A 23,939-nucleotide genomic window follows, 5' to 3' on the forward strand; every position below is an offset into this window, starting at 1 on the left:
GGGGTTCTCACCTTTATTAAAAACTTAAAGGTGAGTCCTAAATTCCCAGCACTTGGCAATGTGTTATAATCAATTTTAGAGTTGTGCATTTTTAAGCTGTTTAACAGCAGCAGCACTGATAGGTACTCTAAAGTAGGGGAGTTCAAGGGTCCTGCTAATTAAGGTCTATGTCTATTTAAATCCCCCCAGCGTCTCCCAGCAGAATAAAGGCAGAAAAATAAGATCAGCAACACAAAGACGCAGCACCCATGTGTCCTTCAGCGTCTCTTCTAGGCTGCCAAACGTCACAGCCTGCTCTCCCTACCTTTCCAACCACCAGTTTACTCATTCCCAGTAGATCCACACTTCTGTGTTAGATGCGTTTTTTTTTCCAACGCTCTATTTTTCAAACTTTTTCCAATTTTTTTCCTCATCTCCCTACCCGTTCCCCCTGCTCTCCCATTGTTTGCCCTTCTCTCCACTCTCCATTTTCACATTTATTGCATCTTGTTTGTCTTGCCCCTCTCCGTGCCTCTTCCTTCGCCCTGACTCTCATTCCCATCATTTCATTACATATCATCCATGTCCAGGTTCCAGTGTCAGTGGCCATGATGAGTCCCCAAGTGATCACGCCACAACAGATGCAGCAGATCCTCCAGCAGCAGGTTCTTTCCCCACAGCAGCTCCAGGCTTTGCTCCAGCAGCAGCAGGCAGTGATGCTGCAGCAGGTACAGCAGACAACACACTCACACACACACACGCATGCACAAAGAAAACTATGAAACACTAAAGCAAAAAACAAACTTAATGACACATGCACCCGGGAGATTGGAGGAACAACAACACTCAAGGTATGCATTATTCCCTGCACACCTGTTTGAGTCAGTGCAGTTTATTTATAGACAGAAAATTCAAAATGAAAGTCACCTCTTGGCACTCGACAAGAAAAAAAAAATCAGCTACAGTTGATAACATTTCAGTTTCAAATTCAGTTTGTTCCAAATTTTGTTCAAATCAATCCTAGTCATTCACAAGACGTCAAATCATGTTTTCAGATTCAGTTCAATTTAGTAAATACGGTCACATTCAGTTGATCATTTAATTGATGATTGCGTCAAGTTGTTGATTTAATTCTGAATGTCTGGAGACACTGATGAGAAACCGCTGGCTTTTATCTGGAACCCACCAGGACCGAGTTCACAAGAGCAGCTGCAACGTGTCCTGTTCCAAGGTAGAAAAGACAAAGATGTAAAATAAGCACTGAGCCTGGAGTCCCTTCTATATAAGAAACAAAAACAAACAGCTTATGCAGTGGCTTCATCCAGTAAAGAGACTAAATTGGTGGAAATAATGCAAACTTATCAAGTAGAAGAAACTTGCAAAGCGAGGCGATAATGGCCAGTAGCTTCCGGAATACCTAACCAGCCTGATCAAAAACACAGAGAATGTGACTTGCACAAAAGTAGAGAATTCTATTTTTGGAAGGTCTAAACTCCACAGAGCATTGGACGGATCAATAAAAAATCACTTCAACACCTCTATAAATGTTACATTTTATAAGGGTTTTACAACTTGACTGTAATTTTCCAAGATTTACATGCAGTTTGTCAACACACCGTCTTAAGTCGTTCCTGCCAGCACTCACTTTTGCTAACTCACCACAGTGTCCTTGACACGCTTTACCAAAAAGAATCCTAAAGTGATGTACATGTTCACGTCACCTCTAATTAACCGTCTCTGGTGGTGTCACTGGTTCAATTCCCTGTCAAGCTTCCATCAGGGACTCTGGGAGCAGCGCTGAGCACAGGAAGCTGAATGATAGGTGATGGATGATGTAATATTTGAAATCGACTTGAGGAAGCGCACGCTTGGTACAGTCTCATTTCGGAGTTTAAATGCATTTCCCATCCATAGACTTGATTAAGGGAAAGAGAATAGTTTAATTAAGAATGTCAGTCATTCTGATTGTCCCTCTTTAATAATCGTGTCACTACTCCAGGCGTGGTTTCAGTACAATTGAATGTGGTTCCAAGCAAATTTATGTTTATTGCATTTTTTTTCAACACTGTCCTTAAGCTCCAGTGAGTTTCTGACTACTTTGTGATTAAATCACTAATAGGCTCTGAACTATACCTGTTGTGCTTTCTCTGTTTTTTTTTTTCAAAAACCTTACCAACACCGAATCATTTTCACTTAGTAACAGCATCCACACATCACGTTAATGTTAATAAAACATAATAATAATAAGATACGGTCGGAAAAAAGGCTCTTTTTTTCAGAAATTGACCATTTACTTGTCCGATTGTCTTTTTTATCATTTGGAGATGAAGAGTTAGTGAAAAATTGTATTCAGTGCGTCTTCTCTTTGTTCTTTGTCTTTCTGTGGATGTTTATGTCTACAGCAACACCTGCAGGAGTTTTATAAGAAACAGCAGGAGCAGCTTCATCTGCAGCTTCTCCAGCAACAGCATCCCGGCAAGCAGGCTAAAGAGGTAGATGCAACATCACGCCTGATTTCCATGCACAAGAATTTAAAGACACGTAGGAGATACAAAGACACACACACATAGGGAAGCAAATGTATGTCTAATTTCCACAGATGGAGTTCTACTTTTGAGTTCCTTCTCATCATCCCAAACCAAAAATGTATACTTCCTACTCCCTTTCAGGAGAAACTGACAGCTTCATGGCGACGTAATCATAATACAGCATGCCTGCTATTCAAGTGTGCGTTAATGAAGGGTGGCGAGCGAAGTCTGAACGATAACAAAATTCAAACTGTTAATTAACTTTTTTCTCTGGGTGTACAAACACTTCAACGACATCAAAGTTACAGTGTTTGACTCTCATAAATCTCACTGAGATGCAGCGGGTCGACAGACACGGCGCTGTCTCGTTCCTTTTACGGAAGACAAGTGAGACACCTCAAGCACATTTGCATGAGACTGTTGATGCTGAACCTTGTGAATCCGTGCAGGGTCACCTCCAGAAAACAGTGGAAGTATTTAAATTGATATGAAAGAAAGAATGCACCACCTAAACACACACCCACACACACGCACGCACACACACACACACACACACACACACACCCTTTCTTTTTCTTTGCCTCCGTGATGCACTTCTCGGTGTCTCCTCGATCAGCCTATTATGCTGCCCCCAACAGGAAGTCGCAACCGACCTCCCGGCGGCTTTGTTTCTGTTTGGATTTGAGAATAGAGTTTTTCAGTGGCCTTGCCGTCAAATATGGAATAGAAATTGCCCCTTTATTTCTCTGGAGGCACGCCGGAAGGTTGCAAGGCAAGGGAGCAAACTGCCTCCCTCCGTCAGTCCATTATGCAGCCTGTTTTCCAGTGAGTGCATCTCAAGTTGTGCCTCTCCTATGCACCGTTCAGTCAATCATCTGAATGTTTCGAAACGGCAAAACCTACTGGTACGTGTCCGTACATCTCGGCTGACAAAGAGAGCAGTAATGAGAGAGACAGCCAGGAGGCATGTGGTAATTCTGGAGGAGCTGCAGTGATCCTCAGCTTAGGTGGGAAAACTGTAAGTCATTCGCTCCAAATTTAGCCGTTATGGAAGAGCGGCAGAAGAAAGAGATGATGAGCAACTTGTTTACTCCTTCGCCTGTGGTGGTGCTGCACCAAAAACCACTGATGACCCTTGAAGAAGACACTGAGCTCAAATTTCTTCTTCGCAAAATGTATACAAAAATGGAGAAGTGTCAGTTTTTAGCAGTTGTAGGGTTTGTCTTTTGTCTTTGGCAAAAGATCACTAACCAATTCTCCTGTAACAGCAAGACTTCCTGCTTTTGGAGTGGTCTGTGGTCTGCTTGGCATTCACACATCCATTCAAACTGCACCAGAGTTCACGTCGATCTAAACTACACCAGAGTTCGCTTCGAACTCTGGTGTGTAGGCACATCAGAGTTCAAATTCACTTTCACATCTCTGCAAATGAACCGGACGTTCTGGGCAAGCAAACTAGAGTTGGATTAAAGCAGACTAAACAGGGCCAGTGTGAATCCATCCTTATCTAACCTTTAATTGTTAAAAAAAAGAAAAAAAAAAGCTCAAGGGGTTTGAATACTTTTGCATGCCAATTTCAAATTTGATACATTCCATCTTGTTTTGTGTGTCACCATAGTCTGGCTTGGTGATAAACAGCTTACTGAGGAGATTCGAGTACAGGGGGTTTGGGAGCAGTGGTGGAATGCTACATGTGCGCTTGAGACCGTGCATCCAAACGCACGTGGAGCCTGTAAACCTCTCGTTCTTTCTGTTCCCTCCGGTCAAATAAGCTGTAGCAGAGCATCAGTGAAGGCGAGACAATTAACTATCGAGGATGGTGGGGAAAGGATTATACCAGAGGCTTAGTATCATGCACAATCAGAAGCTACACACACTGACAGCCTCACTTTTGTGAGGAGATAACAGCACTTTGGTACAGCCCAAAAACCAGGAGGGAAGACTTAAGTGTGAGCAGACGGAGAGCGAGGAACCTGCCGAGGAAGAAGCAAAGAGGCATAGCTAAGGTCACGGAAAAGGCGAAGGAGATTTCACCAAACGAGCGGGCCAATGTCTTCTGCTCTCTCAGCTGTTAATTCCTTTATAATTTTCATTCCCTCCTCTTCTTCTGTGCTCCCCTCTTGCTCCTCGCCCTCCTCCTCCTCCTTCTCCTCCTCCTCCCCCTCCTCCTTCTCCTCCTCCTCTCTATAGCAACAGCAGCAGCAGCAGCAGCAGCAGCAGCTGGCCGCCCAGCAGCTCGTCTTCCAGCAGCAGCTCCTGCAGATGCAGCAGCTCCAGCAGCAGCAGCACCTGCTTAACATGCAGCGGCAGGGCCTGCTCTCGCTGCCCGGGCCCGCTCCAGGCCAGGCCGCCCTGCCCGGACAGACCCTGCCCCCACCAGGTAAGGCGGCTGCGTCCGTTCGGAGCACATGACTTCCTGTTATTTGTTTGCAAGTGCAAGTGCCGTCTTTCCCTCTTCTGTGTCTCTCTCTTGTCTTAGTTGTTGTAATTGGTATGCACATGTAATCCTGTTGCGTTATCTATAAGTGTGTCTGTCTGCCTGCCTCTCATTGGTATGCTCCCCTACCATCCAATTTGTCCTTAACTCTGCACATGAATGTTTTGTTTAGTCGTCCATTCTTCCTCCTTGTCTTTATTGCTCTCTTTGTCTACCTCTGCTCTCTCTTTTAGCTCTGCAAGTGTTTGTGTTTGCTGTTTTCCATCTTTATTTTTATTCCCCCCACGCTCCTCCTTCTGTCAGTGCTTGTTGTTGTTGTTGTTTACTACCTCTGTTGAGATGAATAAAAAGCACAAACACAGAGGAAGAGTGGCAAACAGACTCCATTCTCTTCCAGCCGGATCAAGTAAACACTCCTGTTTGTTGTTTACCATTGAAATGGCGGAGACGGGAAAACAACAGGCAGGAAAGTGTTTGACGAGATCACAGGAGTGAATTCGGAGTAGCGAGTTTCCACACTAAAATAGAAAGCCTTGTTTGCCTCAAGGTGGAACTGGCAACTATTCTGTGTATTCAATGTTTCTCTTTTTACACAGGTGAGCCGTTTCCCAGTTAAAGTCAATACCTGACTCTGCAGAACGATTAGAGTGGTTTAGAGCTTTTCAGCAGTGTCATCAACCTTCTCCAAAGTTAGACTTTTCAGCACACTCACCATTTACTCCAACTTTCTCCTTCCTCTTGGGTGTCTACAGGTGGCTTGAGCCCTGCGGAACTCCAGCAGCTGTGGAAGGACGTGACCGGAGTTGGTGGCGGCGGTGGCGGCGGCCACGCCATGGAGGACAATGGCATCAAACACAGCGGAGGCGGCATCGGCAGCGCCAACACCGGGACCGGCGTGGTCAGCAGTGGCTTGGACCTCTCCACCAACAACTCCACTTCAACTACCTCCTCCTCCAATCCTGCCAAAGCATCGCCGCCCATCTCGCACCACGCCATCACCAACGGACAGTCGCCCATCCTCAACCACAGACGAGAACGGGAAAGGGAGCGTGAGAGGTAGAGGAAAGAAGCCATCAGGCTGCCTCTTAGAGATAACGGCGGAGCACAACAAGCTGCTTGATGTTGTTGTGCGGAAACTCGGGGGAAAACAAGATGTTTTGTTTATTTATTCAATGGTTTGTTTATTAGTGTCTCTTACTGATATTCAAGCACAGAAGAAATAAATAAAAGCCTCTTACTCCCAGGGGAGCTTCTGAACAAACTTAGCTTGCACACACATATCAAACGCGAGGAGTAGAAGCCATCCAGGCTGGCACACTTACACTTATAACAAACCTCTCTGGCAGACAAGACAAGGTAACCCCCTTGTACATTAAGTATTTAGTGCTTTGTCTCTCTTTTTTTCCTCTTTTGAAAATTACCTTCCTTGCTTGCTTGTCATGTAAACAGAATATGTGATGCCTTGAGTGGCGTTTCTAGGATGTTTATCCTTGTGATGGCGTCTTTTATAAATGCACCCAGCACTGAAACACTGGCTGTTCACATATCTGCCTATCTGGGCCATGCATTATTCAAAGGCTTTTCTTGGGCGATATTATAATAAGGACTAAGGATGGATGTGCGTGCGTGTGCGTGTGTGTGTGCGTGTGTGTGCGTGTGCGTGTGCGTGTGYGTGTGTGCGTGYGTGTGTGTGTGTGCGTGCGTGTGCGTGTGTGTGCGTGTGTATGGATGCTTGGTGGAGACTTGCAATAGAGGTGGAAGTGCTGTGTAATTGGTTTAAAGTAGATGCTATCTCTGCAGTCCCACTAAAAGTAGGCTGGAAGGAGGAAAGGAAAAAAAAGAAGACAGAAAAGAAGAGAGAGAAAGTAAATGAGAAGACAAGGAAGAAAGGACTACATCTACTTGCGTCCCGAGGGGTTTTGTGGTGCCTCGCAATGATCGAACAAGGAGTATTGTCAGGAGCGCTGCTTACTAACACGCCACGGATCGATGTGGGGGAAGCCCCTTTGTAAAAACGCGGCGTGAGTTCTGCCAGGGCTTTCGACCACACACATGCACAGGCACAACCTGTCCGCACACTCTCCCTCACGTTTCCATGAGCACACTCGCACACCAGTGCCAAGCCTAAAGGTTAAACTGTCATCTTTAATAGGATGTGCTGTCTAGGCAGGGTCGTAACTTATTTGGGTGCCATTTGAAAAACGCCAGAACACCCTTGTCCTCAAAGAACATAAGTTACACAGTGTATTAATCTCCTGATGAAAATTATATGGCTGTCTGGATTTTTAATGTTTACTCGAAAGCCTGCTCTCCCCCTCCTCCCCCGATAATGGATTTACAAGATGGAGCGTTGGCTGCGGTTCCAACTCATTCTGGATTTCCATGGGGGGTGGGAGGGAGGGAGTGTTCTTCACACATAAGTCACCACTGTCTATGAGTTCATGCAGGAAGATCTAGGATGTGACTTGCTTCTAACCTTTTTTTTTTTTTTTTTGATGTCATCAGAAATTTTTTCTGTCTTGATTAAAAAGAAAAAACTTTGAAAAGCTGAATAATTTGACTTCTTATGCCTACATTGCTCCATTTCTCTCTCCTGTTTGATCTGCCTCCAGCTCACTTCACGAAGAAAGCGGAGGAACCCACCCCCTGTACGGTCACGGTGTGTGCAAGTGGCCCGGCTGTGAAAACATGTGCGAGGACTTTGGACAGTTTTTGAAGTAAGAACTTATTCTCTGACAACGTGGTGTTGGTTGAAATTTCTTCTTATTTTTCTCGATTAGTAGCCCAGAAAATACTCCCACTTTTCAACAATTTGCCACATTGCAACCTAAAGACCAACAAAACACCTTATGTTTGTCTTATTGGGCGTTTGTAAGACAGATCTGGAAATCAGATGAGCCCAAATACTTGTTGTTTCTGTCTGATTTGGTGAGTCAAATTGATACCAGGTGCAAAATCATTACAAAGAACCACATTTGGACATCCCAGATCCATCCCAATGTAACACATCGAAGACTCTGGTTGTAATGTGACAAAAGTTGGGGAAAAAAGAAAAAAATAACAGTTAAATTGATGTTGCCATGTTGTATTTTTAGTGACGCACATCGAAGCTGTCCCTTTTGTTTCCCACTCTCTCAGTGGCCTTACTCTTAAACCTTTCCTGTCTTTCTACAGGACACATTCTGACCTCTAGACAGCTAGCTGACAGGGTTCTGCTCCTCCAAAGCATGACTCAAACCAACTCTGATCCATAACAAATTTTCTGCGCAGTGTGGAGGGACCTGATAGGTTTGTGAGAGAAAAAAAAAAAAAAAACGTCAAAAGCTAATGGCAGCTCGCACGGCCGCACACTTACCTCGACAACAAAGGGCCCCCATTCACTGTTGTCATGGTGCAGGCGCTGGAGCAAATGAACTCTTCATGCTCCATCAACAATTTAGTTAATTAGCTCATTTGTAATTGGCCGGCTTTGTTGCCAGGATGTTAGTGGGGGGACATCAAAGGAAGAAGGTGTTTGCAGCGCTGCCGATTACAGGTTATCACATTGCCACTCACCGAGAGCCTCTCTCCCTCCCTGTATCCCTGACTCCCCACTCTCACACAGAGAAGAAAAGAAAGGGAAAGCTTTAATTTGAATATTCTAATTAGATTTGTAATTAACTGTGAAATAACGATCTGGCGAGTGTTTTTCATGGGCTGTAAATGTCCATGTGAATTCTCATAAACTCCCCCAAATCAGGACAATGTATCCACTTATTTTCCCAGTCATGCAATTCTCTGCAGTATTGACTGTAATAAGGTGCGGAAAAGCTAGGAGACGTACGCGTACAAAAAAAAAAAGAAAGAAAGAAGGAAAAAGAAAACTAGAATGTAGGATTTGGGTCAAGCTTTTGCTAATGCTACAGCATCTTCTGAATTACTGCCAGGAGGAGTTATCTGTGGATTGAAATGATTCCAATAAACAGTGTTTTCAAGTCTTTCAAAGACACTGGCAGGCAGCAGATTAGGCTCCGTTTTCACACGCTGTCTGAGCAAATAACAAAGTTAAAAGAGTTGTAATTGACAGCAGCGGACTGCAATATAATGGACACGAACAGACGTCACTGCCGCAGCAAAGGGAAGTGTTTGCTTGTATTCTTTGGAAAACGCAAGACGTACATGTCAGAATTAATATACAGAGAATCTTTGCATTCTGTCGTGTCACAGCCGCGTTGTCATTTTATGTGGTAGACTAAAACAAAGCCAGGCGTAGTTGTAGAGTGGAAGAAAATGTGTGCGTTTAAAACGTTTTTATGGATAAATATTGGAAATTAAAAGATTTGGGTCACTTCGACATGTGCAACGTGTTTTCCTAAACTATTCTATTGCTGCTCTGGTTGCTTCTTTTTGGTGTGTCTGGTATATTCAGGGTTGTACTTCACCAAACTTCCAAGTGTTTCACTTCTTCGAACATGTTCCCTCTCAGGATTGTTCTTTCTTTTTAACTCTGGATAGCTTTCCTGTCTATATGAAAGGAAATCGTGACGCTACCACCATGTTTGGGATGCAGTGTGTTAGTTTTCCACCACACAGTGTTTTGTGTGTGGGCTAAAAAGCTGTACGTCAGTCATGTGTAACCCGGACACATTCTGCTCTCAAAATGAAACTGCAACGCTGGTTTTTACATATTTTTCTTCACTTCAAAACGAACGATCTCGGTCTGTCACATCACATCTAACTAAAATAAGTTAACAGGCATATTGGCAAAATGTGAAAAGTGAAATGGTATATGCATACTTAGATTCTTGAAAGCCGTTCTTACCAAACACTGGATTGTGGCGCACACGCTACAGGACTACGCATGATGTAGTCCGGGTGAAGCAGTTTGCCTTGCAGCTTTGGTAAGGGATGCACCTGTGATCCAGCAAGACTGCAGGGGATTAGCAGGTTTTCTGGAATCACATCCAATCACCTAAGCACACTCACTTAATGGAAGACATCACTTTATTTCTTTTGGTACCGTATGCTCTGTTCTCACACAAACACTCACAAGTCTGTGTGCTTTAAGGATACTGCAGGTAGGTAGATTAGCTGGTCACTTCAGTCAGGCTTGGAGACGCACTGTAAAAGATGTGCACATGTGCCGGATACAGTAAGCTGGTAAGCTTCTGTGAAACGATGCGTGCTTGTAAAGTCAAAACCAGAGGAGCCAGACAGACAGGTGGAGAGAAAACAGTTGGATTTCAAAGTGAAAAACAGGTGCGCAGGTTGGCAGACAGTTTTGTAAGAACATTTTCCAGAACATCGCCTGTTACGGAATTTCTGTCTTGGCTGAGTCCCGCACACAAAACTGTACGGGTAACCCAGCCAGCGCAAGAAAACAGACGGCAACAAAGAAGGCAGGCTCGTCATTAGAACAAAGATGGCTGCTCTGTGCCGTGCCTTGGAGCAGTCATTGTAGATGTCAGAGGGAGTCCTTTCATGTTTCAGGAGATGCCATTTGACTACACACACACATACACCGATGCGCTTGTGCGCGTGCACACACACAGGCGCAGTTTAAACGGGGTTACATAAAGCGGATGTCAGATTTAGATGACAGCTTAGATGTTGGTACTTCAGTGGAAGGAGGGGGCCACGTTTGTTGGGAAGGGGTTGGGGAGAGACCCAAGTCAAGCTGCCGCCTCGTAGCTCGCTGCAGGAGCTTGGCTCAGCAGCAGTGACACGTTTAGTCATCTATTGTTTTGTTGCATGAAGAAACTTGTCAAGATCAGCATTTAGCGGCTCCTCGGCGCGCTTTAAAGTGTTCTCACCTGGAAAATGTAGCCGCAAGGTGGCATGGCACCCTGAATTAACTCTGTGAAGTTCAAAATGAAATAATATCTGTGGGAATTGTTTCTTGAGTGACTGGGTGTTTTGGTTTGCGGGCGTATTTATGTTAGTTACACGACAAAGAGGGCTGAGACACTACAAGGTATTGAGGTTGGGTAGAAGGCTTTTTTTTTTTTTTTTTTTTTTTGCAAGCAGCCTTTGGTGAAAATAGAAGGAAACAAAATTATAGTTAAAAAGATCAGCTTGATAAGGTGGGAATTGAAGCCAAATCATAAATGGTTTTCCAAGATTGCTTGACAAGTAAAAGGGGAACCTATAGAGTCCAGTCTCAAGTCTTTCCCTGCTTTTACCTTAATCCATATTTCTGGCCATCTGACAAGCCTCTCTATACCTGTTGGTATTTACCAATAAAATAACATTAATATATCAAAGACGCTTTGGCAAAATGCATTAATTGTTTGCAGCCTCCCTGCTGCAATACTCATCAACACATTATTGTTTCCAAGACGCTGAAAGTCACAGTGTCTGATGTACAGATAAAAGGAAACAATTGAGGAAAATGTGGATTTAACACCAATTCTATTTCCACAGCTGTTTTCATTAATAATATTGTCATCAAATTATAATTTTTTTTCTTATTTGCACTGCAAAAACACAAAGTCTTGGTTATTACTGCTTTAGTTTGTAGTGCAAGTGTCTTATTATGCTTGGAAAAAAAATAAAACTTACTTAAAAGTAACTTTTCAACAAGACATATAAAAAAATAAAAAATTACCACTTCCATTGGCAGATCATTTTACATGGGAAAAAGTCTTGTTATAAGTTAAATAATCTGCTGACGGAACTAGGACTTTTTATATTGACTTAAAGCAAGCTCGTAAATCTTGCTGCGATGTTACTTGTAAGCTAGTTTTATCTTTTTTTCAAATCTCCTAAGATATTTCCGCTAGAAACTAGACCAAAACTACTTGGTGAAATTTTTTGTTTTGTGTTTTTTTGCAGTGTGCACCTTTTGTATTATGACAGAATGGGAAAAAGTTCAAGGCAAATGAAGCTTTTGTGAAAGGCACTCATACATTTCTGAAGGCATTTTATATATACAATAATGTTACTTCTTATAGGTTATATTTTCACCTTTACACAAACTGATAGTAACAACCCCCCAACCAGCTCTGCCAGTGTTCTGTCACTGTTCTGCTCTCCTTATTAGTGGCAGCAAGCCAGGCTCTGTGTTAAAATGGCAAGCTCAGCCGCTAACCTGAACGCTGATGTTTGTAACCCGCTACTAATTAAACCCACAAGGCAGCAGCCAAATGTCTTTGTCTTTATATAATGTACACATATGCACATTGTTGAGGCTCTAGTGGGTTTTCCCAGCCACTACATGGTGAAGCTTTGCTCCACCCTACAAAGACCTTTAAAAGGCAGGACACCACCACCAAATGGTGACAGCCTCCATGAAAGAGACCACGTGTAAACATGCTTTGTTTTAATGCACTTATTTAGAGGTGTGCTGCTGAATCGGTGTTAGTGTGTCGTGTAGAGACAGCTCAACTTTCTCTGCTGGGCCTTTGTAGCCCCTGATGATACACACAAACAATTAGCACAAGTGTACAGTCTATATATACTGGCTTGAATAGATTTATTATTGGGCCCTTAGTGGACATTGATGGGCTATACATATTCATGCTTTCAGCTATGGGAGGAAAAAAAAATCCTTCAAAATCTTTTGTTCTGTTCTCTTTAAGACAAACTGCAGGTCCTAATAAAGCAAAGGATTGTTTTTAGGGTTTAAAAACAACAGCTGTGTCTCCCTCAGTGTCTATTTTTACATCTTTTTGTTTTAATATTTAGTGTCATGTGTTAAGAAGTCTCTGCCTTGGCCATCTTTTCTCTCCAGTTTTCCATTATTTATGCCTGATGATGGGGGGAGGGGACCATCTTGTTTTCTTCATAGTTAGAATAAATGTTTTACTTCTTGCTATTTAATTTTAGCTGCAACTATCTCAAATAGATGGTTTATTAAAGGATAATGCTTTTTCATATCAGGCTATAAGTAAGGCAAATAAAGAGGTGGTTTATTTTTGTAGTAAGAGGCTATTAAAAAAGCACACCACACTTTTCAGATTTTTTCCTTTTTCCTTTTTTTTCTGTTAGAAATATTTGTTTCCCTTCTTTCTTGTTTTCTTTTGAAATCATTGCTTAAAATCCTAAAATTGTTTATAATCACCATTATCAAGGTGAGGTTACTTAAGGCCATCAGAGTAAAGGAGCTGAACACCACAGTTGGCACAGTTGTTAATAAAAAATAAATAAATAATAATAAAACCAGGTGAAAGATGGTGATTAAAATCATTTTTGTTGTTCAGACAGGTTAGAAACCTAAGGCGGTCTTCTTCTTCTTCTTCCTCATTTCACTACCTTAGATTTTCTTTTGTCATGTTCTTTTCTTCCTGTCCTGTGTGTCTCTGCCCACCCCCTTCTCCTTCATTTCTGTCTTTGTTTGGCATTATTAATGCTCAGCAGAACATGCTGCCATTTGAATATTTTATAAACGCACGTTGTAATCTTCCTGTAATCGCCTTGCTAACTGGCCAGCAGTGAAATTGAATGTACGAAGCCCTAACTGTCTGCAGGACCGCCGTGAGGCCTCGCGCACACAAACGCGTGCACGCTTAACTGAAACGTAGCTGCTCGCGGATGAGACGTAGACTCGATAAAGATTTTTGCACATCTTTTTTTTTCTCTCTTTTTTTTTTCCTTGTTTTGTAATGAGGTATCTTCAGGGACGGCGAGCAGCCATCTCTGTGCTTTTGAAGCAGCTGTAATTCATGACACACACCATACATCAAGTGCATAAGATAGCATTATGGGCAGTGAAATGAAAAGGGTATTTGCAACATTAGTTCCCTCATCCTGCGAGGGACGTGATTAAATGATTAATGAAATGCCCCCCCACTTACCCCCCCCCTCTTTTTTTTGCATGCGTGTTCTGAAACAGCAATTAGGCACAGAGCTGGTGGAAATCCACCAGTCCTGTCCCTCATGCACTTCTCTCCCTACATCTGCTTGTATTTTTTTATACCACCTCATTCTTGATTTATAATGAAACATTTCAGAGCATTAAAACCTGAAATGGTTAGGCAAAGCAAAGGCAGGGACGAGATGAAACGGTTTTTAAGCGTGTTCAGTGTTAATTGAAAGGTACAGGACTATTGTGATTACAAATGTTCTGCTCGGCTTCTGATTGACAGGCCAAGAGAAAGCAGCTCAATGAGTTGTCTTGTTTTTTGCGCTTTGCAGATAAACAAGAAGAGATGTGGTTGCGTGGGGCGGGTGGGGGAGCGGAGAAGAATATGTGCTGGAAGTGTGTGTTTGCGATAATGTAAGCAAGCGTGTGTTTTCAGATAAAGCGAATGCCAGAGAGGAAGAGATTTTGTACTCCCTCTAATGCACTGGAGGCTGTGCTGTAAATGATCATTGAAGGGTCTGCAAGCTAACCTATAATTACTGCAGATAAAGTGGCAGCTCTGGCATTTCATAAGCATGTCTCCTCAAAGCTTTGCTTTGTGAGTTTGTCTCCAATGATCATTTAGATAGAGGCTCATTACCCAGCATCACAACACTTTAGGAACACTTTTTCCACCACATATTTGCGCTACCGCGTACGTGTGTCTGGAATAGAGGTCTATCTTAATGGTTGAGTTGGGTTTTTTTGTGAGTGTGTGTGTGTGTGTGTGTCCTACAGATGAAATCCAATCGAGACAAAAACCTTCATTGACTGTTATGGCTGTCTGGCCGCCTTTTTTCCTTCTAATGAGGCGAACACACCAGATACGTTTAATATGTCTGTGGCACGATAATGCACCTTCAAGTGAAGAGCCGCCTTTGTGTGTCAAATGTTGCCGGTGTTAAATTGTGTGTATTGTTTTCAATAAATTAGGGGGACAAAACCATTCTGCTGGGCCAGCACGTTTTATTCTTAGAAGAAAGCAGCTCTCAGGGTGTCACTGAAGCCCCCCTAAGCCCGTTCTACCACCACCACCACAACCATCACCTAAACTGGCACAGACCTATTGTCATGTTAAAAATGGTGCCTCACACAATCATGTTACTGCTAATTACTTCATTTCAAATGGGAACAATGGGTTTTAACTGGGATCCTATAGTTAATTGTCGCTGTATGGAAATTATCATAAAAACAAAAGTTGATACTGTAATTATAATCCACCTCAATTTTCATCTAGGTAAACTGAGTTCTCGCAGCTGTGCCACGCAAAACCTTAAAACAATTCCGCAAACCCCTTGAACATTTTCACGTTTTTCAGGTTTCGACCAAAACCTTCAGTGGTGAAAGGTGGAAAGAAAGGTTTTCAAAGATGTTGTTTTAATTAAAAACATGGGAAAAGCATGATGTGTTTATTTTTTTTATTACCTCCTTTTGTTTTCATACTCCTAATTAAAATCCTGCCTATGCAATACGCTTCAGAGGTCCCTTAATTTGTGTAATTGTGAACAAACAGCATTACAAAAGCAAGATTAGGTTACAAAACAACATCCTAAAAACTATATGAGATGACTGCAAACAATGTGTGGTGGAAAACTGAAAGTACATGCCACCCTGAGCATATTATAACTGTGAAATACGGTGGAGGCAGAAACATGCTGTGGGGATACTTTTCTTGATGGTCAGAGTTGAATATCTGATGGACGAAAGTAAAATACAGGGCAATACCCGAATAGACTGCAAACAACATTTTGCAAGCATCTGTACAATCTTTTTTTAATATATCAGTGTGAAATTACAATATGGCTGTCTCTTTGTCCTTTCAGGCACCTAAACAGTGAGCACGCCCTCGATGACAGAAGCACAGCCCAGTGTAGAGTCCAGATGCAAGTCGTACAGCAACTTGAAATACAAGTAAGTTTCTTTTTTTCTTTTTTTTTTTTAAGCTAGTAATAACGTCTCAATGGAGTAAATTCGAACGGTTGTATTTTTTTTTTTTTTACGTTATTGTCGCCATGACTCCAGCAGTCAAAACTTTATTTTGTGAAACTTGCACAAGTAGGAGAAAAGGCCACATTGTGGTTTGCTTAATACTTCCAGACAAGCAGGACCTGCTGAATTCAACAAAGCCACTAAACAAAGGAATCCTCGGGCCTTACAACGAAAGCCATTATGGCTGTTTTAATTGAATTAAGCTCATGCTTTATTTTCTCTGCTGCTTCCGTTTTTTTTTTTTTCTTCCTCCTTCTTTTTCTTTCCAATTAATAGCGAGCGCATCTCTCCCAGTCTGCTGTGTTAATTAACTGCACTTTGCACCTGAAGAAAGCTCAAAAGGAGGGAACTATTTTCAGTAGGTGGAGCGTGACCTTATTAAGAAGTCATGTTGGATAGATAATGAGAGCGCTGATTGAGTGACATTATTACTCAGCACTGCAGACGAGCGCTGCTCTGCCTTTAGAAACAAATAAAGACAGAGGCAAACAAATGTTTCGGCACCCTTGGCATAGATGTCTAATAATAATAATAAAAAAAGTTAAATAAATTCTCGTTTTATTGCAGTACTGCAATATCACGCAAAAAGTTGGAAAAAAATTGCCTTTAACGTAAATGTTTTATTCCATCAAAAGCAGAAGAAGTTGATTTTGTAGAATCACCAGTGGCATGATTGCTGCTACAGTACTTTGTCCAACTGCTTTTTGACAACATAGCATCATGTAGTGCATTTCATGAGACATACTGGACTCTTCTAGTTCATCAGAATTTGAATTAATCTCTAAGATTTTAAGAACATATGTTGAGCACTTTGGTCACTCAATTTTCTTTGAAAGTCATCAAACTAAAGAACTTTTCACTCAATTTGAAATGTCTTTATTGGCAACATTTTGCCCTCCCTGCGTGATTACATTGTCGGTCTTGTTCTCTTTTGCTCCTCCACTCTGTAGCCCCATCATCTCTGTTTCTTTTCACCACCAGACCCATCACTTGTAATGAGGCCCAGCTCTGTGTGTGTGTGTGTGTGTTATTAAGGGGCGGGACGTTTTCCGCCTTTCACAAGGTCCGGTCCCTGTCACTCCAGGTGAATTAGATTGATGATGAGCACCGGCTGGGGCCACTAACTGGACCAGGGAGGCGGGGCCGCCTGGCACCCTGTTTGGGAGACCCCTTCACCTCTCGGCAGCTGCTGGCTGCGCTCCATCCCCCTAACTGTGTCCACAGGACTTTGAACAGACGCTCAGGACCACCTAATTTATGAGCCAACCACCTTGTTACTGTCAAAGCCTGCACTGACCTAAATTCGGATATTGACAAAAAGATGAAATGCTATTTGTTTTGCCTGACCTGGCTCTGTTCTCCCCTTTTTTCCCTCCTTCCCTCCTCCCCTCCTTCTTTCCTTTCCTCTTTAATCCACCCTAATGCACTCTCTCCTCTCCTTCTTTCTTAACAGCTTTCTAAAGAACGTGAGCGTCTTCAGGCAATGATGACCCACTTGCACATGCGGCCCTCAGAGCCCAAGTCATCTCCCAAACCAGTGAGTGCATATTGCTCTGCCTCCCGTAAACACGCTCGCCTCCGATCGCTGAAAATGAACAGTTTAAGCGGGCGGCAGAAGATGAAAGAGAGGCGAATGGGATTTGTAATACACAGTTACATGTGCTCCTTATCGCTTTTTTGTGCATTGTGAGAGGACAATAGAGTTTGGGAGTGTATTAGATGGCGGAGCGACGGAGTCCTCGGCTAAAACGGCGGGAGTAATTTCTTTGTGATAGCTATAATAGGGCAAAACAACCTGTTGGCCACCGATGATTGTTTGGCTCGGTGGCCGAAGAAGCGCTCAGAAGTGGAATGAGAGGAGAGAAGATGTGTCATTTTGACAACAAACAGCAGAAAATAACAGCTCAGTGTCGGAGACTGCGGGATGTTGACATGAAGCTAAAATTGACCGCAGGAGAATAAAAAAGAAAAAGGGATTTCAGTCTGGGCCCTTTTCCCCTTTCTCCTAAATGAAACGCTTACGAAAAGCGTCTTATTCAAGCGATATTTGAATTTCATATCCCGATTATACATTTTGGCAAACACTGCACCCTCTTCCCACCCCCTCAATTTTAGGAGTTTAGAAATATGAGACATCAAAACATTGTTAGCGTTTTAATGCTGCTCAGTAAGTAAGTGCCTACGTTCAATTGAATCATTTTCCCAATCACCTCTCATCATAGAATGTAGACGATCACAAGATAGCATAATTATTCTATAATTCCACCAGAAATCAAACCCTTTTTATTATTCCGAGTCCCCTTCTTTTACTCTCTGTCTGTGTAGCACTTTTTTTCATCATCTTTAAAACTACAGCAGCTTGGCGCCAGCTCGTCCAATAAAGAAATTTTCAGCTTCTAATCCGTGCCCGAATATGAATGAATGATGCTAATGAAGTATTGCATTACATAAAGCTCACATGAAAGAGCAGCTAATTGCATTTGATGGTGGGGGTAATTCAGACAGAATTCCTAAACGAACAGTTAAGTCATTAGATTAGTTTTTTTTCTTTTCTTTTCTAAGACCTCCCTACTTTTTAAAGTCTGACAAGATAAAGATTTGTTTTGGGGATGTTGGAATAGCAATAGCATAGGTGTTATGTATGTTTGTGCTTTGCAAAGGTATTAAAACACATTCCAGTTTGTTGTAATTGGATATAATGTAGAAGAGGCACTACTATTGGTGCATAAATGTAAAGGGTCAATTAGAAAAGAAGCCCTAAATGACTTTGGAGGAGCTTCAGGGATCCACAGCTGTCATAGCAAGTCTGCTTTTCTTCTCTTATAGAAGAGTGAACAAAATAAACCAACATTATGTTTATCATCTGGAGGAAAGTGCTCTGATTAGACGAAAGCCAGTTTGAGACATCAAAAAGCTGGATTTCGATCAATCTTTGATGTTGTTGACTGGCCTAGTCCAAGTCCAGAACTAAATCCAACTGTGACAACACTTCAAAGTAGTTTACGAACATTTTCCAATTTAATCTTCCTATTTTTGCCAAAATCAATGGGTAGTCTCTAGATGTAAATGTCACCCAAATGATCTGCATCTTGTGAGACGTGGGTTTAACTTCTCCAGAGGCCCATTTCTGGAAGGCTGAACACAAATGCATGCCACACTTCACTTGTGCTATTTTGCGTTGCGCTACTTTGACAATGCACTGTCATCGGATAAACCAGGTACAGAGTGTAAACTCTCTTTGCCCATGACAGAATTAGCTCATTAGTACGCCTCTCCATTGCCAGAATCTCTCTACCTTGACATATTATCATATTTTTCAACACTAGCAGCAAATGACCACGGATGCTTTCTCCTTTTTTTTTTGTGCTTTGCTTCCTCTCCATCTCCCAGAGCCTTTGGCTCCCACACTGCTTCCCATCTTTCAAGTCGCCTTCAATTCGGAGATCTCACTGTGGACGCATTCCACTCGCAGGCTCACAATTAAGGCAATTTGGTTTGAATATGTAACGACGTCATTACCATTCCAGCTAAATTAGCGCAGGGACTAAAAGGTCAGCGAGGAATTTTCCAGTCGGTTAGAGCCTCTCATATGAGATTTGGGAAGCAAGTACAGAAGCGGCGGACAAGCCGGACGGCTACCGCGATCATCACTCGCGGCGGAAGAGACAAAGACTCACAGAAGAGAGTGTTTATGTCCACAGTGGCCATCTAGCCCGTCCATGCGGATTTGCTTCTCATGGGAAAGAACTTTGACTTTCTAAACTTCCTTCTGCACTGGAAGTCACTTTGAGTTAGGGCTTTTAAGACTCTCCTTTTTGTAATAAAAAAAGTTGTTGATTTAAAGTTCCGTCAATGCGAGCGTTGGTGCGGCAGTAAATTTAAACTGCCAAGCTATCAAGCGATGCTTTTAATAGAATTATACCCTCTTTTCATGTGCGGCAAATCCTTTTGCCATCAGTATTCTATGACCTAAGGGTTTGTGGGATATTCTGACCAGGAGGCAACTCTCTAAATCCTCACATCAAAGCAGTCAGGAATGTTGCTGTCGGTGGGAATGAGCCTAGTAAAGTCAGTGAGACCTGGCCATGGAGAAGTGTTTTTTTTATCAGCTTCAAACTTTTAACACTATTGTATTAATCAATTAAGATCTAAACCTAATCCCAGACTGCATTTTGCAACCTAAGCATAAGAAAACAACCTAGAGGACTTGTCATTGCCTTAGTTTATTATTTATCTTCAGCACACATTGAGATATTTTTTAACTTTTACTAAAATCTCAAACTCAATATAATGGTACTAATGCCTAGCAAATGTCTTCTTAACTATTGAACTGTGTCAAATTACATCCACATGTTTGTATATTGGGATGCAAATAAAAGTGAAAGGTGAGGATCTCAATCCCACAGCACTCTGCCGCCACTGTCACGTGTTCAGGGTGTCCGTTTTCTCTCCCATGCACATCATTCCTGCACTTTTTTATAGACTTTAGATGTATTTACACTTTGATTAAATGAGAGGTTTCAAAGACTTTGAAAACTACATAAAAATAAAAACATCTGAATACCTTTTCAAAGGCGCTACTGAATACTTAGCCAACTGTTCATTTTAACGGGCATTTAAGTGCCAAAATCATTCAGATTTCCAAAAGGTATCTGTCAATATCAAGAAACTTGCACCCGTCATTTCACAAGGGAGAGATAACCTGTGTTTGGGGGCTCGTTTCTTCGCTGCTTAAGAACGATGAGTGTTTGTAGTGTGGTGAGATAGCCGGGGAGGGAGCGAGAGAGGCAGAGTGTGATAAATAGAGAGATAAAGAGAGATGGGGCTGGGATAACATGGAGGCTGATCGTTGGATAATCTTGAACAGCGTGCTCTAATTAGAATTCTTATGACACAATTTGGTGGTTGTAATTAGTGGAGATGGGCTGGCTCCTCTCCACGAACCTTGTTAGTGGAAACACAGCTGTGTTAGAGAGGAGCGGCGCAGACGCTCAAATCTGTCAGGGAAACCACAAAACGATGCCTTCCGCCTCCCCCTTTCACCCACATTCATGTGTGTGTGTGTGTGTGTCTCTTTCCCACATCATGAGTCATGACTCGCGTTTCGTTTTCTCCCCCGCCGCAGCTCAACTTGGTGTCGAGCGTCACCATGTCGAAGAACCTGCCCTCAACGTCGCCCCCGAACTTACCTCAGACCCCCACCACGCCCACAGCCCCCATCACACCCATGGCGGCAATGCCCCAGGTGCCGTCCGTACTGGGAGGAGCCAACGTCCCCAGCATGGGAGCCATGCGCAGGCGCCACTCAGACAAATACTCCATGCCTTTGTCGTCGGGTAGGACCAACTACTCAGCACTGCACACAGCACCACTTCACTCAGATCAAACTGGTAACTAGGATGTGTTTTGCGCGATCTTAAACTTGAAGTTTCCCACTTTTTGTCATGTTACATCCAAAACTTTCAATATATGTCACTGGGATTTCATGTGATAGACCAGGGGTCCCCAAACCTTTTCCTGTGAGGGCCACATAACTTTTCTCTTCTGTGGTGGAGGGCCGGAGTCAGTTTGTAACAAAAAAAGTGTGACGATTGCAGGAGTGCCTAAATGTAAAAATGTATTGTTTTCCAGAAAGCACAATCAAATAACCCTCTCTAGGTTCTTTGCAGAAAAAATCCAGGAAATAACACTATTTATGAAATAAATACCGCATTTTCCGGACTATAAGCCAGACTGGACTATAAGCTGCAACCCCAAAGTTTTTTTTTTTAAACCAGTAAACATGCACATATTATCCGCACCGCAGATATTTCTGCTGCTCTAGGTTTTCCACAACGATGCAGCAGAGGGGGACGGACACCCAAAATTTGAGTAATAACAGGTCAATTGAATATCACATTTATTACGGTTGAAAAAGAAAAAGTTGCCAAGATTAGATTTAACTGAACTGATTACAGTAGATTCAGAACGGTAACTGTAACAGTAAAAGTGCTGATCCTTCGTGTCTGCTACTAGCATGTGCTAAATGAAAATGGGCACCGCCGCCTTCTTCTTCTTCTTTAAATTTCAACGGCAGCTTGCATCCATTATTGTTGCACTACTGCCATCTATTAGATCCTAACATCTATACGTCAAATTCTCATAATGATTCCAGTATTATTTAAAAAACAAAAAATCTTCTTTTTCCCCTCAATGCTATTTAACTGATCAACAACATTCTCAAATTTCAATTCCCTATTAAAACCTAATTCCATTTTATGGGCGCTTTCTTCTTTTATTTCCAATTTTGACTTCCTATGATTCACGTTCTGCTAAAGAGCCCCCTGGTGGTTGAAGAAAAATCCACATATAAGCCACATGGTTCATAGCTTAGGAAAAAAGTAGCGGCTTATAGTCCGGAAAATACGGCATATGAAAAAAAATCTGAATGCTCTCTGGTATTGTTCAGGGGGCCGGACCAAATGTGGAGGCAGGCCGGATCCGGCCCGCGGGCCATAGTTTGGGGACCACTGTGATAGACTAACATAAAGTTATGTGTGATTATAAAGTGACAGGAATATGAATGGTTTGCATTTTTTTTATTATTTATTTTTTTTACCAGTAAACGTTTCTTTCTCATTTCTAGTCACCACTTCTGAGTTATTATTTTGTACAGCCACTTTTCTCTAAACCATCAAAAATACTACAAAATCAGTGAATTACATTTATTTGTAATCTACCCTCTTTACACTGGTACCCCTCAATAAAAACCTTCTACTTCACAATTATTTAATACTTTGGTTTGGCCAATTTTGTAAAGTACATTTAAAACACGGTGGTAGCAGCTTTATGCTACAGGGATGCTTCTCTTTAGTATCGATGGGGAAGCTGGTCAAGGTGATGTTTGGTTGTAACATGACGAAAATGTGCAAAAGTTCGACGGTAAAAGTATTTTTTTTTTTGCAAGGCCCCGCAGTTATTTAACATAATAATGGAATAAAATTGACTTTTGTTTCATTTTAGCCGAGTTTTAATTTAAAATTTAATTACTGCCAAAACGGAAAATTACAGCCATGCCTCAACGCTAAGTGCAATTAATAGTTCGAATAGAATCGCACACATCTCACATCTCAGATGTACACAATCACAAAGGCGTGTTTGAGAAGTCAGTTAGGTTTATAAAAGTAAGCCTGTATTTAATCACTCTAAATGTAAACAGACAAGAACTTCCTCTGCGCATAAATATTGCATGAATGTTAATTAAGTTCAAATAATGGTGGAAAAAATACAATATTTATTACATTAGGACATCCCATGTATTAAGCTTTTGCATTTTAAACGACCCGTCTTTGATGTTTATATTTACGCGTTTAGTGTGAAGAAGCATAAATTATTCAACTTCACCCTAACTAACTACACGGATCTCATATATGGATGTATAAGCGTTTAATGTCTCTCACGAGAGAGATTAATTAAAAATGCATTTTGTTAGACATGGAAAGTGCTGATTTGATGTGCCCTCCCTTTCAACCCGCCCCACCCTCTTTGTCCAACCCCCCCCCCTTTTCCCCACACCCATCCTCACCCCCTCCCCAGTATTAATTTGATGAAACCTTGAGCAAATTCAGCACCTAAAGTTATCAAATTTGCCAATTATTTCAGGTGGTGACACAGTATTTATTTTTCCAGAGATTGCCCCAAACTACGAGTTTTATAAGAACGCAGATGTCAGGCCGCCATTCACTTACGCAACCCTCATAAGACAGGTGAGTGGAAAATAAATTAACTTTCGCCTGATTAGATTTGAATTAATTGCTTCACCTTCTCATAGCTTTGTCACCGAGCCCCGGCATGATTGTTGTTTTGGTGTCATTTTAGGCTATTATGGACTCTGCCGACATGCAGCTAACGCTTAACGAAATCTACAGCTGGTTCACGCGTACGTTCGCGTACTTCCGGCGCAACGCTGCAACTTGGAAGGTAATCCTGCTCTGCACTTTGCTCCCTATGAGTGCAAAACGTGAAAATGGCTTGAATTACTCCTCAGCACTCCTACATTCTTTTTTCCTCTTATTTATTTTTCCACCACAGCTTCTTTTCTGTTTAGAAATGACAGCTGGAAGAATCATCCCCCCCACATACCCCCACCACGTATCGTTTTCTAATTTGGTGCAATTAATAGCGGAGGCCCAGTGTAGAGAGGAGA

At 42.2% G+C, this 23,939-nt stretch overlaps 1 protein-coding gene across 10 annotated transcripts in view; it reads left to right on the forward strand.

Annotated features, from left to right (window-relative positions):
- Positions 1–23,939, forward strand: part of foxp2 (forkhead box P2) — a 115,445-nt gene that overhangs the window by 77,044 nt on the left and 14,462 nt on the right. For 8 of the 10 annotated variants that reach the window (XM_008401036.2, XM_008401037.2, XM_008401043.2 and 5 more), the window contains 10 exons: positions 570–707; positions 2,382–2,471; positions 4,698–4,887; positions 5,697–6,000; positions 7,557–7,661; positions 15,589–15,676; positions 17,208–17,291; positions 20,880–21,090; positions 23,396–23,499; positions 23,612–23,713. In XM_008401036.2, coding sequence (XP_008399258.1) covers positions 570–707; positions 2,382–2,471; positions 4,698–4,887; positions 5,697–6,000; positions 7,557–7,661; positions 15,589–15,676; positions 17,208–17,291; positions 20,880–21,090; positions 23,396–23,499; positions 23,612–23,713 — 1,416 coding nt within the window. The remainder of the gene's footprint in view (positions 1–569; positions 708–2,381; positions 2,472–4,697; positions 4,888–5,696; positions 6,001–7,556; positions 7,662–15,588; positions 15,677–17,207; positions 17,292–20,879; positions 21,091–23,395; positions 23,500–23,611; positions 23,714–23,939) is intronic. The other 2 variants (XM_008401042.2, XM_017302847.1) reach the window with 1 other exon arrangement.

The sequence above is a fragment of the Poecilia reticulata genome, linkage group LG23 (genome assembly GCF_000633615.1).
Source record: "Poecilia reticulata strain Guanapo linkage group LG23, Guppy_female_1.0+MT, whole genome shotgun sequence".
Classification (NCBI taxonomy): Eukaryota; Metazoa; Chordata; class Actinopteri; order Cyprinodontiformes; family Poeciliidae; genus Poecilia; species Poecilia reticulata.